The sequence below is a fragment of the Narcine bancroftii genome, chromosome 2 (assembly GCF_036971445.1).
Source record: "Narcine bancroftii isolate sNarBan1 chromosome 2, sNarBan1.hap1, whole genome shotgun sequence".
In the NCBI taxonomy this organism is placed as follows: domain Eukaryota; kingdom Metazoa; phylum Chordata; class Chondrichthyes; order Torpediniformes; family Narcinidae; genus Narcine; species Narcine bancroftii.
Window position 1 is genome coordinate 159,345,819 of NC_091470.1, and position 19,724 is coordinate 159,365,542.

The 19,724-nt window shown below is 43.6% G+C and overlaps 1 protein-coding gene across 5 annotated transcripts in view; it reads right to left on the reverse strand.

Annotated features, from left to right (window-relative positions):
* LOC138754530 (coiled-coil domain-containing protein 30-like) overlaps nucleotides 1–19,420 on the reverse strand; it is a 112,094-nt gene extending 92,674 nt beyond the window's left edge. For all 5 annotated transcript variants that reach the window (XM_069918918.1, XM_069918920.1, XM_069918919.1 and 2 more), the window contains exons 1-2: nucleotides 19,180–19,420; nucleotides 6,318–6,503 (exon numbers count right to left, since the gene is read on the reverse strand). In XM_069918918.1, the coding sequence (XP_069775019.1) occupies nucleotides 6,318–6,503; nucleotides 19,180–19,203 (210 nt within the window). In that variant the 5' untranslated portion in view covers nucleotides 19,204–19,420. The remainder of the gene's footprint in view (nucleotides 1–6,317; nucleotides 6,504–19,179) is intronic.
* Between the last annotated feature and the right edge of the window lie 304 nt (nucleotides 19,421–19,724).

Sequence of the window (19,724 nt, forward strand, 5' to 3'; positions counted from 1 at the left end):
CATCACCCTTTCATATATAGCTCACTATGTGGGGGGGGGGGGAAAGGAATATCATCAGAAAAATTGTAAATGTTGTTATCATTCCAAGTTACACAGTCATAGTTGTAAAGAGGGAAGAGCAGGGGAAATAAGTACTCAACCGTGTGATGTTCAGTGTTGATGGAGATTGTGGAGTAGATGTTCTTGCTAATCTGCACTGATCTGGGTCTGGATGTGAGGTCCAGTTGGCAAGGAGCGAAGAAGCGGGAGCATGCTGTGCTGAACAGACGTGAGTAGAGTGGTCCTAATTTATCTATTTATTTAAAAAGTCAGGTGTGTATTTATTTATTTAAATTGTAAGGGGAAGGGCTTGTTGGTGTAAATTTAAAGTTAAAGTAGTTAATTTAATTTTAAGTTAAAATTTAATAGGGGAGGGGGCTAGTGCACAGGCGTGTGGTGACGTCAGCAGGGAGGGAGTTTTAAAATCAAAGAAAACCTTACCTCAGTTGAGGTCCAGTTGGCAAGGAGTGAAGAGGCGGGAGCGTGCTGTGCTGAACGGACGTGAGTAGAGTGGTCATTTAGTCTTAATTAAGAGTTAATAATTTAGGTGGGGATTGCTGTTCAGTGCAGAGACAGTAATTGAATAGGGAGTGCAGGTGGGAGTAATTAAAGGAAACTGGTTAGGATTGGACAGTGCTAGTGGTCACATTGGGTAGTGTATTAAAGTAAAGGAAAGGTTTTTGGGAGTGGCAGTGAGAGAGCAGCCCAAGCGAGTGAGTGGGAGCACAGGTTGAGGATGAGTCACTGCACATTAAGGTAAGATAGTCTTTATTACTACTTCGTTGGGGTAAAGGATGAGTGTTAGGGCTGTGTGTTGTTGGGAGTGCCAGATGTGGGAGGCCCTGGAGTCTTCAAGACTCCCGGATGTCCATATCTGCACTAGGTGTGTTGAGCTGCAGATTCTTAGGGACCGTGTTAGGGAACTAGAGCTGCAGCTCGATGACCTCAGGCTGGTTAGGGAAACAGAGGAAGTCATAGACAGGAGTTACACCCAGGTGGTCACGCCAGGGCCACAGGAGGAGGAAAGGTGGGTAACAGTTAGGAGAGGGACAGAAAAACGTAAGGTGCCAGAGAGGAGCCCTATGACTGTAACCCTCAGCAATAAGTACGCCTCTTTGAGTACTGTTGAGGAGTACATCAAAGTTGGGGGGAGCAGCAGTGGCTGTGCCTCTGGCACGGGGTCAGCCCCTGTAGCTCAGAAAGGTAGGGAAAGGAAGAGGAGGGCAATAGTGGTAGGGGACTCCATAGTTAAGAGGACAGATAGGGGATTCTGTGGACGCAGCAAGGAGAACCAGATGGTGGTTTGCCTCCCTGGTGCCAGGGTCCGGGATGTTGCTGCTCGTGTCCCGGATATCCTAAAGTGGGAGGGACAGGAGCCAGAGGTCGTGGTACATGTAGGTACCAATGACATAGGGAGGAATAGAGAAGAGGTCCTAAAAAGTGAGTACAGGCAGTTAGGTAGGGAGTTAAAAAGAAGGACCGCAAAGGGGGTAATCTCTGGATTACTCCCTGTGCCACGTGACAGTGAGAATAGAAATAGAATGAGGTGGAGGATTAACACGTAGCTGAAGGGGTGGAGTAAGGGGCAGGGTTTCAAGTTTCTGGATCACTGGGACCTTTTTTGGGGAAAATGTGACCTGTACAGTAAGGACAGGTTACACTTAAATCCCAGGGGGGCCAGAATCCTGGCAGGGGTATTTGCTAGGGCTACTCGGGATCCTTTAAACTAGAATGTTTGGGGGGAGGGAGCAAAATAGTACAGAGCAGTAAGGAGAAGGTTAGAATGCAAACAAAGAAAGTTTGTAGTAAGTATTTGAATATGGATGGGCAGGTGATAGAGAAAGGAAATACTCTGGAAGAAGATGAAGGGCAATTGGCAGAAAAAGGAAATAATGTTGTTATTAAAGATGAGGGAAAACAGGGATTAAGAATTGGGAAATCTCTGAAATTCATATATTTTAATGCCAGGAGTATTGTAAAAAAGGTGGATGAGCTGAAGGTGTGGATTGATACTTGGAAGTATGATGTGGTAGGATAGATTAGAGGGCTCGTCCATGGAGGCTATTTGGGTGGAACTGAGGAGTGGGAAAGGAGAGGTTACACTTGTAGGGGTGTATTATAGATCACCTGGAGGGGACCGAGACCTAGAGGAGCAAATCTGTAGGGAGGTAGTGGATATTTGTGATAAGCACAGGGTTGTAATTATGGGAGATTTTAATTTTCCACATATAGATTGGGAAACATTCTGTGAAAGGGCTGGATGGGTTAGACTTTGTGAAATGTGTGCAAATAGTTTTTTACAAAAATATGTAGAGGTGCTGACCAGAGAAGGAGCAGTGTTAGATCTACTGTTGGCAAATGGGGTGGGTCAAGTGACGGAGGTTAGTGTGGGCGAGTACTTCGGGTCCAGTGATCATAATGCCATCAGCTTCAATGTCATTATGGAAAGAGATAAGTCAGGGCCAAGGGTTGAGGTTTTTGATTGGGGAAAAGCTAGATTTGAGGAGATGCGAAAGGACTTACAGGGTGTGCATTGGGACAATTTGTTTTATAGGCAGGATGTAGTAGAGAGATGGAAGTCTTTTAAAGATCAGATTTTGAGAGTGCAAAAGCTTTATATTCCTGTTAAGTTAAAAGGAGGGGCAAAAGGTTTGAGAGAGCCATGGTTTTCAAGGAATATTGGAAACTTGGTTCGAAGAAAAAGGGAGGCGTACATTAGGTATAAGAAGCATGGAATTAAGGAGATGTTTGAAAAATACATTGAATGTAAGAGGAATCTTAAGAGAGGAATTAGGAAAGCTAAAAGAAGGTACGAGGAGACTATAGCAAGCAGGGTGAAAATTAATCCAAAAGGGTTCTACAAATATGTTAATGGTAAAAGAAAAGCGAGAGACAAAATTGGTCCCTTAGAGAATCAGAGCGGAAAACTGTGTGTGGAGCCTAATAGATATTGAAGTTTATTTTCTTCGGTATTCACCAAGGAGAAGGAAATTGGGATATGTGAGATAAAAAAAGCAAATTGGGTAAATATGCAGAATATAGTGATTACGAAAGATGTAGTGTTAGGGCTTTTGAGGAATATAAAGGTAGATAAGTCTCCGGGACCAGACGGGATCTTCCCCAGGACATTGAGAGAAGTAAAGGAGGAAATAGCAGAGGCTCTGACAGTAATGTCATTAGAGATGGGGATAGTGCCGGAGGATTGGCGTATTGCGCATGTGGTTCCGTTATTTAAAAAGGGTTCAAGGAAGAAGCCTGGGAATTATTGGCCTGTAAGTTTGACATCTGTGGTAGGTAAATTAATAGAGAAAGTTCTTAGAGATAGTACTTATAAATATCTGGATAGACAGGGTCTGATCAGGAGCACTCAACACGGATTTGTGGGCGGAAGGTCCTGTTTGACCAATCTGATTGAATTTTTTGAAGAGGTGACTAGGAATGTGGATGAGGGTAGCGCGGTGGATGTTGTCTACATGGACTTCAGTAAGGCCTTCGATAAGGTACCACATGGAAGGTTAGTTAGGAAGGTGCAGTCTTTAGGTATAAATTTTGGATTGAACATTGGCTGAAGGAGAGAGGCCAGAGAGTGGTAGTGGATAATTGTCTGTCAGGTTGGAGGCCGGTGACCGGTGGTGTGCGTCAGGGATCTGTATTGGGCCCATTGTTGTTCGTTATATACATTAATGATCTAGATGATGGGGTGGTGAATTGGATTAGTAAATATGCAGACGATACTAAGATAGGTGGAATAGTGGATAATGAAGAAGGTTTTCAAGGATTGCAGAGGGATTTGGGCTGCTTAGAAAAGTGGGCTGAAAAATGGCAGATGGAATTTAATGCTGATAAGTGTGAGGTGCTTCATTTTGGTAAGAAGAATCAGAACAGGACATAAGTAGTAAATGGGAGAGCATTGATGAATACAGAAGAGCAGAAAGATTTAGGAGTAACGGTACATCGTTCCCTGAAGGTAGAAACTCATGTGAATAGGGTGGTGAAGAAGGCTTTTAGTATGCTGGCCTTTATCAATCATTGCATGGAATATAGGAGTTGGGAAGTGATGTTGAGATTGTATAAGGCGTTGGTGCGGCCTAATTTAGAGTTCTGTGTGCAGTTCTGGTCGCCTAATTATAGGAAGGATATAAACAGAGTGGAGAGAGTGCAGAGATTTACCAGAATGTTACCTGGGTTTAAGCATCTAGAGTACAGGGAGAGATTGGGCAGATTAGGTCTTTATTCTTTGGAGCGTAGAAGGTTGAGAGGGGATTTGATAGAGGTATTTAAGATTATGAAAGGGATAGACAGAGTGGATGTGGATAGACTATTTCCGTTAAGAGTAGGAGAGATTGAAACAAGAGGACATGAGTTAAGAGTTAAGGGGCAGAGGTTTAGAGGTAACATGAGGGGGAACTTCTTTACTCAGAGAGTGGTAGCGGTGTGGAATGAGCTTCCGGGAGAAATAGTGGCGGCAGAGTCAATTTTATTATTTAAGAAAAAGTTAGACAGGTGTATGAATGAGAAGAAGGCGGAGGGTTATGGTCATTGTGCAGGTAGGTGGGACTAGAGAGGAGTGTTTGGTTTGGTGCAGACTAGAAGGGCCTAATGGCCTGTTTCCGTGCTGTAATTATTATATATGTTATATGTTATCCAATTGCACAGTAGGATATTGAGGCCCAGGTCTTAGTGATTTCTGATTAGTTTTGAAGGGAATGATGGTATTGAATGCCGAAATGTAATCCACAAAGAGATTTGTGATGTACAAGTCTTTGCTGTCCTGATGTTCCAGGATTTTGTGCATAGCCAGTGAGATGGCATCTGCCGTATACATGTATGGCAAATTGGAATGGATTTGTGCCACTGCTCAGGCAGGAGCTGATATACTTGAACACCAGCCTCTCAAAGAACTTCATCATTGTGGATGTGAGTGCCAGTGGTTGATAGTCTTTTAGGCATGTCACCACATTTTCTTGGTCATGTGATGACATGGGTATGATTGAGGCCTGTTTTTGTTTTTTTTTAAAACAGGTGGGTAGCTCACTCTTGTCAGTGAGATGTTGAAGATATCCATGAATATATTGGCCAGTTAGTCAGTACAGGTTTACTGTACTCGGCCAGGTACTCCATCTGGACCAGATGCTTTCTATGGATTCATTCTACTGAAGGCAGACTACACGTCATCTTCGGATACTGACTGGAGGGGATCATCAGGAGACATGGGATGTGCAGTGGACCATCCTTGTTTTGGTGGTCAAATCAAGCACAGAAGCCATTGAGTTCATCTAGGAGTGAAGCTTCGCTGTCTCCTACTGCACCGGATTTGATTTTGCAGCAGGTTATGTCATTTAGGCCCTGCCCCAGCTTTTGGGTATCCTTCATTAGCCCCTTTCACACTGCCAATGCTCCTAGGAAACGGGAAAACTTACCGGGCATGCGGCACTTGGGATCCTTTCCCACTGCACTGTGATTTACCTGGTTAATCAGCAACCCGGCATTTTAAGGGCGGGGGGGGGGGGGGGGGGTGGGTCTTGTTTCCAGCAGTGACAATGTGAGAGCAGGTTGTGCTTTCACACTGCCAGAAGGCGATTAGCCTTCTCAGCCGGGCACTAGCATTTTTCCCCACCAAATGTCAGTGCCAAGTTGAATTTAACAGGATTTTAACTTGCCCTGCCAGAGTGGGACATTCCAGGTGTGGAATATACCGCACGATTACCAGGAATGGACCCACTAAAATAGCCGGTTAACCCACATGGAATCGGCGATGTGAAAGGGGCTATTGTTTCCATTCTCATTTGGAATCTCCACTTCACCTTTCTGTAGATCCCTCCTGCTCCTTGTGTAGTGTTCTGAATTTCCAGACCTTTGGGTCTGTGATCTGGCTCTCAGCAGGTTCCAGACTTCATTGTTCATCCAAGGCTTCTGACTGGGGAAAACCCTGAACAATTTGGTGGGGACAAACTCATCCACAGCTGTTTTGATAAAGTCAGAGCTTTTTCCCATCATTTTTGTTGCCTTAATAGTCAAACATCAAACTGAATAACAATGACAGAATTGGCCAAGTTATCAACTTACAAGAAATACAGCTGGTACTTTGGGGTGGGAGTGGGGGAAGGAAGGATCAGGCACACCAATCAACAGAGTGAAAAATTTAGCATGGAAACAATTGCTCATATACATTTAATCTGATAAAAGTTACAGGGATAGAGAAGGTAAAAGGCAAACTGTCACAGAAAAGATTTTTTTTGATCGTTTTCAACATCTCACATGTATGCCATAGATCCCACCTCCATCATCTCGGTGGCCTGTTGCTTTTGCAACCCATTCAGATCTTGCTTGGTGGCTTGTAGCTTTGCCTCAGATCGTTGGTAGATATGCCAGAGATGACAGAGATGTTCATTTGCACTACAGGCTTTAGTGTTAATTCCATCTTCCTTCAATCTGTTCAATATATCTTCCAATTCCACTTTCTCCTGGAAAGAAATAGTAGAATCAGGGACAGTTTGCTGCATATAATTTTATATTATAAAAAGCCTAACTCTCCCTTCAACATGACAACATTTTCAAAGATGTGATTCTCTATCAATAAATCGCATTTCATGTTGCACTTCATCCAGATCTCTGGGAGAGGCAGTGAGAGAAAATCCAATACACTTAGAACACATAAGGTTGCATCAGTTCAGTGATGAGATTTTCCCACAAAGTATTATTTGGTCTTCAAAAAAGACCATCAGTTTTCAGTGCCCAAGCAGCCTTACTGGGGCTAGAGTTACCAACCTGATCAAAGGCCAAATGGTTCATTAAGATGCTTCAAGAAAGGAACGTGCTACTTTGTTCGGACTCTAATGAAGAAGAAAGTTATCATTCCTCTCCAATTATATAGAGTTCCAGTAAAACCACACCTGGAATACTAAGTCCAAATAAAAACACTACGATGGAATAATTCAGCAGGTCAAACAATGTATTTTATATAGCAATGTATTTTATATATCATACATAATTAACATTTCGGGCTTGAGCCCTTCATCAAGATATGAGCAAAATGTAGGCAGGTGCCTGAACAAAATGGTGGGCGAGAGGGGAAGGTGGAGAACTACATTCTGACAGGCAGGAGGCAATAAGAGAGGGAGGAAGGGCACACCAGAAACCAGGGAGAGGAAGGAAGGCTCTGAATGGAGAGAGCTGGAGGAAAGAAGACAGAGGGTTGGGGGGGAGAGAGGGAGAGAGAGAGAGAGAGAGAAAGAGAAAATGGAGAAGTCGATGTCAATACCATCTGGTTGGAGAGGGCCCAGACGGAAAATTAGGTGTTGCTCCTCCAATTTAGGGTGGTCTTGGTTTGACATGAGGCCATGGACAGACATGTCAACGTGACAGAGGGGCGCAGAATTGAAATGAGATCCCGGTCGTTGATATGAACAGAGCGAAGGTGCTCAGCAAAGCAATCTCCCTGTCTGAATGTAGTCTCTCTGATGTAGAGAAGGCTACAACTAAGTCTAGGCTTCCCATCTACATTACAAAACGTTTAACTACGGTTCACCAGATGAATTCCTGCAATGAGGATTTGGTGCTACAAGTAGAAATTAGCAGACTGGATCTATATTTATGAAAAGAGAGGTTATCACATTGAAATGGACAAAATTGTTATGGGGGCTTTACAGGGTAGATGAAGAGATGATTTTCCTTTATTGGAAACATGAGTTGCCATCTCAAAATAAGGAGCTGGTCATGCAAGACTGAGATGACATGACATTTCTTCCCTCAGAGAGATGAATTTTTGGAATTGTTCAACCAAAGAGGGCTATGGAGATTCAGTCAATGAGTACGTTTAGGACAAAGATCAATAGGTTTATCATCACCACATTCAACAATTCAATCCTTTCCTTACTATCCTGCACAAGTTACAACTTTTCTAAAACTCCAGCATTACTTCTTTGATATCCCTCAACCCGTTATCTCCACCAAACAACAACCCATTCATAATTAACTCTAAAAATGCAGTTTTCCTCACATCCACAACTTGGCCATAGCTTCGAGCCCCATGGCCTATCAGCTCTTCCTTTGCATTGGTGTTTTTCCCTTTTACTATCTCACTCCTTCAGTTCCATTCTTAAAAGGCTCATTTTAGATATTGTACAAGGTATCCACAAATGTCCACAACTTTTGTCTGGAGGTAACTAATATTAATGGCATTCTGAATATTAAATGTTCACCGACTTTAAAAGACTCTTGATTTGATTATTAAACTGACGGTTCCATAAAGGCTTAAAGAAAATTAATCTGAAATGATTTCTTACATCAGATTTTAGTCTGAAAATAACTTACTAATGGATAAACCTGCAGAACCATACTTACAGAAACTGTTTGTGACGCTGCCATATTCCAATGCAGCCCCCAAGTATGCTGCATCAGGCACCCTACACTAATAACACTAATGGAGCCAGTGTGTTACCATGGAACAACTGTTTTATTCACACCGCAGTAGTGGGGGGTGCTATTTGGGCTAGCAGCAACATGCTCTGCCACATTACTGAAATCTAAACCCTATAATTTTACAAAGGTAAAATTAGATTGCAGATCAACTCTTCATTAAAGCCAGAGTTGGAGCAGCATGGGTAATTCCTGAACGGTTACATTTGGAATCTGAAAATCTCCAGGTTGCAATGATATTTTACATTAGACAGCCAAAGACTACAGCACCACAATATTAAGTTCTAAAAGATGGAAATTTGAGGCAAAGGAAGAAGGATTTCTGAATCCCACTTGTCAATTACCTTTTATCGCTTCACCTTCCACAATCTCAGAATCTCATTGAAGTACTCTGAAGCAGTCCTCATGGACTGCACTGGTTCAGCAGCATCTCCTCATAAATACTTGTCAACAATTGTAGCCACATCCAAAAATTAAAAAAAAATCCATAAAGTATTTGCTCTAATACAGCTAAGCATTGCAACCATTTTAAACACAGCACAATCCCACAAAAAAAACCACTGAGATAAATATTATTTAGTGAAACCCCTTACTCCTCCTCAAAATATACCATGGAATTTTCTTTATTATACTTTTAAGTGGCCATTTTAAAATCTTATCAAAGGGCAGCAGGTCAGAGAGCATCATAATCCTTCAGTACTGTAGTCTAAAAGCCAGTCAGGAGCATAATTCAGAAAAGAAAGCAGAAAATAAAAGCTCCCAACATGATATACAGCTTCTGTGGAATTACCTAATGGGATTGATACCTGGAAAATGGCTAGAATATTGCTTTAAATTAAGCCAATTTTCAACTGCACAAGTTTTTGCAGTTATGCAAAGGAATGTCAAGACCACAATGTATTGCACTGCAATGATGCAAGCCATCAGTCATCAAAGAATTGCATGTTCTTAGACAAGTCCAGACTCATTAATTGAAATAGCGAGAGAGTATCAAGGCTCGTGGTTCCTTTTTATTGTCATGTAATAATACATAAAAATGTAATACACATGATAAATTTCAACTTTTATCTGCCATAAGGCAAACCAAGAATCGCCGTGAGAATTGCCTGGCACCCCTAACAATAAGAGAAAGAGAAGCAAAAGAAGGAACCCTTCAGAGACAGACCTTTAGAGTATGTACCAGTTTTTTTAGAATTCTGTGCAACATCAACATGAAACTGGCATGCTCAAACGAGTGTTAATATTTTATTGTGATTAAAAACACATTTCCCAACAAAAGATTATATAAACATTCGCTTTACAGGAGAAAAGGATTAGATTTCAAATCAGAATCATACCATCCACATATTGAGTCGCAAACACAAGCTTTTGAAGTTTAGAGATAATATTTTAAAATCATATTCCAAACAAATAACTGCATTCTTCCAGGTTACCGTGATAAAAATCCTCTATTATTAATAAGGGAAAGACACATGATGGCAAAAATGAACTAAGATAGATTCATTCTCTGCTGCAGTTTATGTAGTTTTTTTTTACTATATAAGTTTTTGTTAGGTTTTTACAATACAAATCCTTTTCTTTATTGCTTGTGTCATTTGTTAACCATTTACACTAATGTAGTAAATACCTGTACACACAAGTGTTGGAGAAACTCAGCAGATCCCATAGGAGGCTGCCATGTTGTATTTGGTGTTGTATAATTGACAGTGAACTAGGATGACTGGTCATGGAAGAAACAGCTGCATCCAGAATAGAAAATAGCGCTCAGGGGAAGGGGAGCAACAGGCATCATTGCCAAGGCTCCCCAGAAGTCAGTGGGGACATTGGAACTTTCAAGGAGACTTTTAACTTATTCTTTAACTTTTTCATCAGAATTCAGTACAGAGTGTTTCAGGTGTTAGGCATGTGAATTTCTACTACATTAATGACAGCATTCATTGCTGTATCTGACCCGACCTTGTTGGTTTTCGTGCAGTTGGATAACCATGTTGAGGAACTTTGGGGGGCATCCGAGGCGCTCTAGTATTTGCCAAAGCCCTTTCCTGCTCACGGTGTCGAAGGCTTTGGTGAGGTCAACAAAGGTGATGTAGAATCCTTTGTTTTGTTCTCTGCACTTTTCTTGGAGCTCTGAGGTCAAAGACCATGTCAGTAGTTCCTCTGTTTGCGCGAAAGCCGCACTGTGATTCTGGGAGGACATTTTCGGCGACACTAGGTATTAGTCTATTAAGGAGAATCCTAGCGAAGATTTTGCCTGCAATGGAGAGCAGCGTGATTCCCCTGTAGTTTGAGCAGTCTGATTTCTCGCCTTTGTTTTTGTACAGGGTGATGATGATGGCATCACGAAGGTCCTGAGGCAGCTTTCCTTGGTCCCAGCAGAGCTTGAAAAACTCATGCAGTTTGGCATGCAGAGTTTTGCCACCAGTCTTCCAGACCTCTGGGGGGAGATTCCATCCATACCTGCTGCTTTGCCACTTTTCAGTTGTTCAATTGCCTTATATGTCTCTTCCCAGGTGAGGACCTCATCCAGCTCTAGCATTAGGGGCTGTTGAGGGAGCTGGAGCAGGGCGGATTCTTGGACTGAGCGGTTGGCACTGAAAAGAGATTGGAAGTGTTCTGACCATCGGTTGAGGATGGAGATCTTGTCGCTGAGGAGGACTTTGCCGTCTGAGCTGCTCAGCGGGCTTTGGACTTGGGGTGAGGGGCCGTACACAGCCTTTAGAGCCTCATAAAAACCCCTGAAGTCACCAATGTCCGCTCTGAGCTGGGTTCGTTTGGCGAGGCTAGTCCACCATTCATTTTGGATCTCACGGAGTTTGCGCTGAAGATGGCTGCATCCCTTACCGCACGGATGGCAGTCTCTTCAATCTGAGGCGCCTGCAAGCTCACACCAAGACACAAGAGCAACTTGTCCGTGAACTACTCTTTGCAGACGATGCCGCTTTAGTTGCCCATTCAGAGCCAGCTCTTCAGTGCTTGACGTTCTGTTTTGCGGAAACTGTCAAAATGTTTGGCCTGGAAGTCAGCCTGAAGAAAACTGAGGTCCTCCATCAGCCAGCTCCCCACCATGACTACCAGACCCCCCACATCTCCATCGGGGACACAAAACTCAAAATGGTCAACCAGTTTACCTAGCTCGGCTGCACCATTTCATCGGATGCAAGGATCGATAACGAGATAGACAACAGACTCGCCAAGGCAAATAGTGCCTTTGGAAGACTACACAAAAGAGTCTGGAAAAACAACCAACTCAAAAACCTCACAAAGATTAGCGTATACAGAGCCGTTGTCATACCCACACTCCTGTTCGGCTCCGAATCATGGTTCCTCTACCGGTATCACCTACGGCTCCTAGAATGCTTCCACCAGCGTTGTCTCCGCTCCATCCTCAACATTCATTGGAGCGACTTCATCCCTAACATCGAAATACTCGAGTTGGCAGAGGCTGACAGCATCGAATCCACGCTGCTGAAGATCCAACTGCGCTGGGTAGGTCACGTCTCCAGAATGGAGGACCATCGCCTTCCCAAGATCGTGTTCTATGGCGAGCTCTCCACTGGCCACCGTGACAGAGGTGCACCAAAGAAGAGGTACAAGGACTGCCTAAAGAAATCTTTTGGTGCCTGTCACATTGACCACCGCCAGTGGGCTGATATCGCCTCAAACTGTGCATCTTCGCGCCTCACAGTTCGGCGGGCAGCAACCTCCTTTGAAGAAGACCGCAGAGCCCACCTCACTGACAAAAGACAAAGGAGGAAAAACCCAACACCCAACCCCAACCAACCAATTTTCCCCTGCAACCGTGTCTGCCTGTCCCGCATCGGATTTGTCAGCCACAAACGAGCCTGCAGCTGACGTGGACATTTACCCTTCCATAAATCTTCGTCCGCGAAGCCAAGCCAAAGAAGAAGAATGACAGCATAGAAATACAAGAGTTTTGAGGGTACTTGTGAATTACTGCAACCCAGAACATAGATACCGGACCAGGGACCAAGTTTATTACTTCTAGCTACCAAATCAGATAAAACATTATTCATGCAAGTACCATGCAGTGCTTCTTGTGAGAAAGAGATCCAAGCTATCACCATCTGTGGTGCGCTGAAGTAGCAGCAAGCACAAACTCAGAAAAGACTGTACCACAAGCTTTATTCCAGTAAAAGTCTGAACACCAGTTCATGCCTTGGAGGCTCCCCGTGTGTGTGGTTCATATTCAGATCCGCTGAATGACCCCGGCCAGGTGGAGTCAGCCCCTTAGGTGGTCTTCCTGTAAGTACAGAGATCGCCCCCTGCAGTCAGCTGGTGGTCATATCACCACACCATCAATTCACTGAAGAAATATTTCAAACAGGGAATGGCCAGCTGCAATTGAAATATTTCCTTGATCTGAACTCGATCATCAACAGAAAATCTTTCTGTTGGAGACATTGGAGAGAATGGCAGCAAACTGGGAGATCTCTACGTTTAACAATTCCTTTCAGAATGTTTAAAATCTTATTCAAATGACCCTCTAACCAATCACTGAAATCCCAATTCATTCTTAAAGTGGACAAGACAAAGGAGATGTTTGTGGACTTCAGGAAGGTGAAGGTCGACTATTCTCCATTACACATAAATGGTTCTGTTGTGATAAGAGTAGAGAGTGTAAAGTTCCTTGGTAGGCATATAAAGAATGACCTATTCTGGGCCCGAAACAACTCCTCATTAGACGGGAAGGCTGAGCAGTGCCTACACTTCCTAAGGAGGTTGAGGAGGGCAAAGCTACCATCTTAAGCACAATTATGAGTATTCTGTCTAGCTGCATCATTGTGTGGTCTGGTAGCTGCAACGCACTGGACTGGAAGTCGAGTAAAAGACGAAAGTGATTGCTTACTCAGCACCTTCCCCTGTGGCTGCAGGAAGTGCCACATGTGTCCACGCCTCCTCCCTCACTACCATATGGGGCACCAAACAGTCCTTTCAAGTGAAGCAACACTGACCTGGGTATCCACGGGAGTGACCTACTGCATTTGGTGCTCCCGTTGCGGTCCTCTCGACATTGGAGAGAATGGACGCAGGCTGGGAGATCTCTACGTTGAGCTTCTTTGCCCTGTCTGTATCAGTGACAGGGATCATCCATTGTCCCTGTCAACCAGTCGCAAACCATTTCAATTCTGTGCCCCACTCCCATGCTGACATGTCTGTTCATGGCCTCATGTACTGTCTCGCTAAATTGGAAGAGCAAGACTTTGTCTGGATCCTCTCCAACCAGGTGGCATTAACATCGACTTCTCCAGATTCTGCGAGCCCACTCTCTGTTCTCCCTCCCTCCCCTTTCCCTCTGTCTTCTTTCGTCCAGCTCTCCACCCTTCCCTCTCCATTCACAGAGCCATCCCCACTTCCCCTGCATTCTGGTGTGCTCTCCCTCTCTTATCTACCTATTACCTCCTGTCTTTGGGACTGTGCTCCTCCCCCCCACCCCAAAATCTTAGTACAGGCTCAAGCCTGAAACATTGGTTATGTATCTTTATCTTTACTCTATAAATATGCTGTTTGACCTGCTGAGTTTCTCCAGCTTTGTGTTTTTAGACCAGGTCAACATCATCAAAATGGCCAAGAAGATCACTGGGTCTACTGGCAACATTTATCAGGAGCATTGATTAAATAGGGCTCAAATAAATATAGCAAATGCTTTTTATCCACCACACAGTATCCTTGACCCACTGCCATTAAGGCGGTGGTACAGGGGCATCGAAATCAGGACTGCCAGGCTGGCAAATAACTTCTTTCCACAGGCTGTGAGGTTGATGAACAGTATAATGTAACCAAATAAATAATCCCAAAACATTTATATATATTTATTTTATATTATATCTGCATGTATTCACCTGATTATTATCTGATTGTACAAGCACAACCTGACGAAACAGTGTTTTGCGGTCCTCAGTGCAAACATGCAGGACACACACTTTGCATTTTCCCCTTCCAAGCATAGTCATGCTTTCGCAAATAAAACACCCAAATCATACACAATGTTTTAGTTGCCTTCTAACCAGCAGTTAATATTAGAGATACAAAACTTCTTTAATATTATAGCCTTCCAATTACTACGGTTAACATTCCATTTGCATTATGATTTTTCCCGATTGGTTGCGACTTTAAAAGGAATGCATTTAAATCCTTAAATCGCCCTCATTCTGGTCTTCATTCCAAACTTTACAAAAGCTTTGTTTTAATATTTTGACCTCATCCGACTTTCTTTTGAAATTCATTTGCCAAAGCCTTTACCCAGTTATTTTCATAGACTCGGTCTTTACGAAGTGCAGCTTCTAGCTTTAGCACCTTGATGTCGATTACCGGTTCTTCCTGGTTGGGCAGTGAGGGCGTGACAAGATCAGGTAAGGTCGAGGCTTCTGCCTGTGGGGTCAGCCTCTGCGGCAGGGGCTTGGTGTCTCAACTTTTTGCTTTCTTCTTGGGCATCTCAAATCTTCAAAATCAACAACCATAACTAGAATGTGCCGCTAAACTTAAATGAATGGTAGAACATTACCTAGAGTACCATTTAATTATACTTTATAGAGTTCAAAGGAGCTCAGAAACCTGTGTCCTACTCCATTAACTGCTCACTAGTGTCCCCCTTTTGCCCAGTTATTTAATCAATCTATGTCTCTATATGAGCTACATCAATCTCGATGACATTTGAAAACCTCCCATCTTTATTGAAATTTCTTTTCTTTGGCTTGGCTTCGCGGACAAAGATTTATGGAGGGGTATGTCCACTTCTGCTGCAGGCTCGTTGGTGACTGACAAGTCCGATGCAGGACAGGCAGGCACGGTTGCAGCTGTTGCAAGGGAAAATTGGTGGGTTGGGGTTTTTCCTCCTTTGTCTTTTGTCAGTGAGGTGGGCTCTGCGGTCTTCTTCAAAGGAGGTTGCTGCCCGCCGAACTGTGAGGCGCCAAGATGCACGGTTGGAGGCGAGATCAGTCCACTGGCGGGGGTCAATGGGGCAGGCACCAAGAGCTTTCTTGAAGCAGTCCTTGTACCTCTTCTTTGGTGCACCTCGGTCACGGTGGCCAGTGGAGAGCTCGCCATAGAACACGATCTTGGGAAGGCGATGGTCCTCCATTCTGGAGACGTGACCTACCCAGCGCAGTTGGGTTTTTCAGCAGCGTGGATTCGATGCTGTCGGCCTCTGCCAGCTCGAGTACTTCGATGGGGTACATAGAACAAAAGTGCCAACACAGATCTTCCGGGTCACTACATGGATGAAATCTAACAGCTCTTCACATGAGTACTGGGCTCCACCCCACCTTCCCCTGGGGATATACACATAGTATCGCTGCAAAAATCTACATAATGCAGCAAAGGGCACAGCTAATTGCTGTGGCACAGGAGCAAGGTGCCTGCACCTTGCATGCTGAAAGACCTAGAGCATCTTGCATCTGTTGATCACGTTCTTTCCTGCAATCAAGAATCAACTCCCTCTCACAAACCCAGTCTCTGCTCCAAAGTTCCTGGGGCATGCTCTGGCGTTTCTGAATCATATTCCAATTTTCCTCCAGGCTTTTGGCCTGATAGCAACGGAATCAAAGATCTAGTAATGTAAAAAGAGTTGGACTACATTGTAAAGGCACTGTTATTCAGCAGAAAACATAATAAAATTGAATTTTGCATTTGTCAAGATTTATCCCAAACATATGACTAACATAGGATTGTGTTCTTTGGGCTCTCTCCACAGAATGGCGTTGAGACATGATCTACAGTTGAACATTGCAGATAAGCACATGCTAAGGTCAAGACTCACATGCTGTCAGAATTAACATATATTTGGTGCAGCCACAAGGCAGGGAAAGGTTGCTAATTAAAGCCCTCATATTACATACACAAGTTTTGGCACCCTTTTAAAAATGCCTTGAGGTGTCTAGCCATGTCAACTATGTTAAAATGTAATGTTCCTGGAATTCAAACCTAGTCCATAAATGGAATGATCCGTTTTGTTCTATAAATAAATGCCAATGAATGCACTCTAGTAAGTGTAACACATAACATATTTTCAAGATAAAAAAGCAATGATTACATGCAGAAAGCCTTGCAATGAATGAGCTGACCATACAATTATTAGTTTCTCTTCCACAAAGCAATGACGCACACAAATCCTTCACAATGATGAAGATATATCATCTGGGAATGACAGGAATAGAAATCAACTTTACTGTTTGGCTGACAAATTCACAAAAAAAACCATGAACTGCATATAAATGAATTCAACAGTCACAGCACACAAGACATCTCAATACATCTGCTTTAAGAGGAGATGGTTTAATTAGAATTCTCATTCACTGTTGATTTATTAGAATTGTGTGGGGATTATACGTAAAGATACTGGATTGGATTTAGTTAACAGAATTGAACTTAGCTGGCCTTTCTCCTCATACCATGTGCTAGCGTATAGATCGGAGTTATACATTACGGAGGAATCCCAGAACTTTGCGAACCAGGAGAACATGAAACAGTCCTCATCGAGGGAGCAGCAGTGGAGAGGGTCAAGAACTTCCTGGGTGAGGATCTGTCCTGGAGCCTCCATGTCGATGCAATCATGAAGAATGCTCGTCAGCGGCTATACTTTGTGAAGAGTTTGAGGAGATTCAGTATGTCATCAAAGACATTCAAAAACATCTTTAGGTGTACTGTGGAGAGGATTCTGGCTGATTGCATCAGTGTCTGATAAAGAGGGGCCTACGCTCAGGACAAGAAAAAAACTCCAGAGGGTTATTAACTCAGCCTGCGATCACAGGCACCAGACTTCACTCCAGCGGAGACATTTTACATGAGGCGGTGCCTTAAGAAAGCAGTTTCTATCCTCAAGGATTCCCACCACCCAGGATATTCCCTCTTCACTCTGTTTCCAATAGGGGAAAAAGGTACAGGAGCCTGAAGATGAGCACTCAGCAGCACAAGGACATCTTCCCATCAGCTATCAAATTTCTGAATGAATAATGAACCACAGACACTGCTTTACTTTGTCTTTTTCTTGCACTTTTGTTTTGTAATGTGATTTATATATAAATGTTTGCACTATGAAGCTGCCACAAAACAATTAATTTTGTGACCTGTTTGTGACAATAAATTTTAATTCTTTTGCTGACTCTGAATGACAGGAATAGAAATTAAATTTATTCTTTGACTGACAACTTAGCAAAAAAATCATGACCTGCTCTATTAATCAATTCAACAGTCGCAGCACACAAGTCATCCCAGTACGCCTGTTTTAAGAGGAGAGGTGAGTTAATTAGCATTCTCATTCGTTACTGCTCTATTATACGGGTGATTAAACAAAAAGTTTACTAGATTGGATTTAGTGAACAGAATTGAACTTAGCTGACCTTTCTCGTCAAACTACCTGCTGGTGTCTAGAAGTAAAACATGCAAGTCGGCAGACACATTAAAAACACAGTGCTGGAAAACTCAGCAGGTCAAACAGTATACTTTATATAGCAAAGATAAAGGTACATAAGTAACATTTCAGGCTTGAGATCTTCATCAAAGTAGGACAAAATGTGGCCAGTCACCTACATCAAGCTATGAGCAAAATGTAGGCACGTGCTTGCCCAGGGCACATTTTGAGGAAGGGCTCAAGCCCAAAACATTGGTTACTGCATGCATCTTTATCTTTGTAAAGATAAAGTACACTGTTTGACCTGATGAGTTTCTCCAGCATTGCATTTTTGCTTGTGTCTAGATCCAGAGTTATGTTCACAGTGGAATCTCAGAGTCCTTCCCCACGCCCCCCCCCCCCCCACCCCACTGACGTGATCTACAGGGATTGTTGTCTGAAGAGGGTGCACAAAATCATTGAAGACAGCATCTTTCACCTGCTGCCATCAGCAAAGAGATCCAGGAGTATCAGAGCCAGCACCACCAGGCTGAGGAACAGTTTCTTCCCACGGGCAGTGAGAATGATGAACGACCAAAGGAACTGCTCACACTGACAGAAACTCTCATATTGATGAAACAATAGTTATTTGTATATATGAATACTTGTCCTGCATAAGTATGGTTTGTAATTATGTCTGGTTGTGTGTCTACATGTTTTGCACCAAGGACCAGAGATCCTTGGGGGCTCTCTTCCTACCATGAAGGACATATACCACACGAGATGCAGGTAAAAGGTAACAAACATACCCCTTCTGCCATCTGGTACTGCAGCACTCAGGCCTTTGCGTCCAGATTGGCCAACAGCTTTCTCCCCCAAGCCATCAGACTCCTGAATTCCCAGAACATTGGTGGACTGTTACTGTATACGCCTTAATAAGTGTTTAACTTCTAACATATTTAAAAACAGTCTTTACCGTGCGAACATGGTGCGAACGATAAATAAAGGTGAGAAGTAAATCAGAAAATTCTGTAGATAGCGTGGGTTGAAGTAAAAGCACAAAATGCTGGAGAATCTCAGCAGGTCAAACAGTGACCTTTATGTTGCCCTTCATCAAAATATGATTGTACCTGTGCAATTAGATGACAATAAACATAATTTTTTAATTTGACTTCACAATTAACCACTTCAATGACAATATATAGAAACATTCATTAAAATATAGTGACATTTTTCCCCACCCCCTATAACATAAAGCAAGAATAAAATAAATAAAAAAAACAAAGAGAAAGAGAAAAAATGATGACAATAAACTTGAGAACGTTTTGTGAACCAGTGGGATCACAATAGAAGAGAGATTGCGCTTGGGTCTTTACCTCGCCACTGCTCTCCATCTCCATCTCCCACCCTTCGAACTCAGCAGCCCCCACCTCTCCTCATGGTGCCCCCACACGGGCTGAAGCCCCGGGTCCGTCTCCTCGCCCAGGTCCCCGCCAGCAGAGGAGGTCAGGGATCACACCAAGGGGCTGAGTGGATCGCCTCGGCCCGAGGCATGGCTGGCGGTGGCGGAGGCGTCGCCGTCCCCTGCCCCTTACATGTCTGCACCGTGTGGCCGCAGCGGCTGCCCCCGTTACCAGGCAGCTGGCACGTCCCACTCGCACACTCGGGTGGGGGGGTACACCATCTAAAGGGTCGTCTGAATATAGCATAATCCGACATCGTCCTCGCTCTCACATCAACCTCCGATATAATGAGTTCGTTATCAATGATCTCCCTCTTGTGATTTGAACGGGATGCCTTGCCACCTGCAAAATAAACAACAGAGTAAGTTAGCCACCCCCCCCCTCGTTCAGTACAGTGGACTGATCCACAGCAAACCGGAAGTAGTCCGGCTGGAAAACAATTCCGGGTAGAAATATAC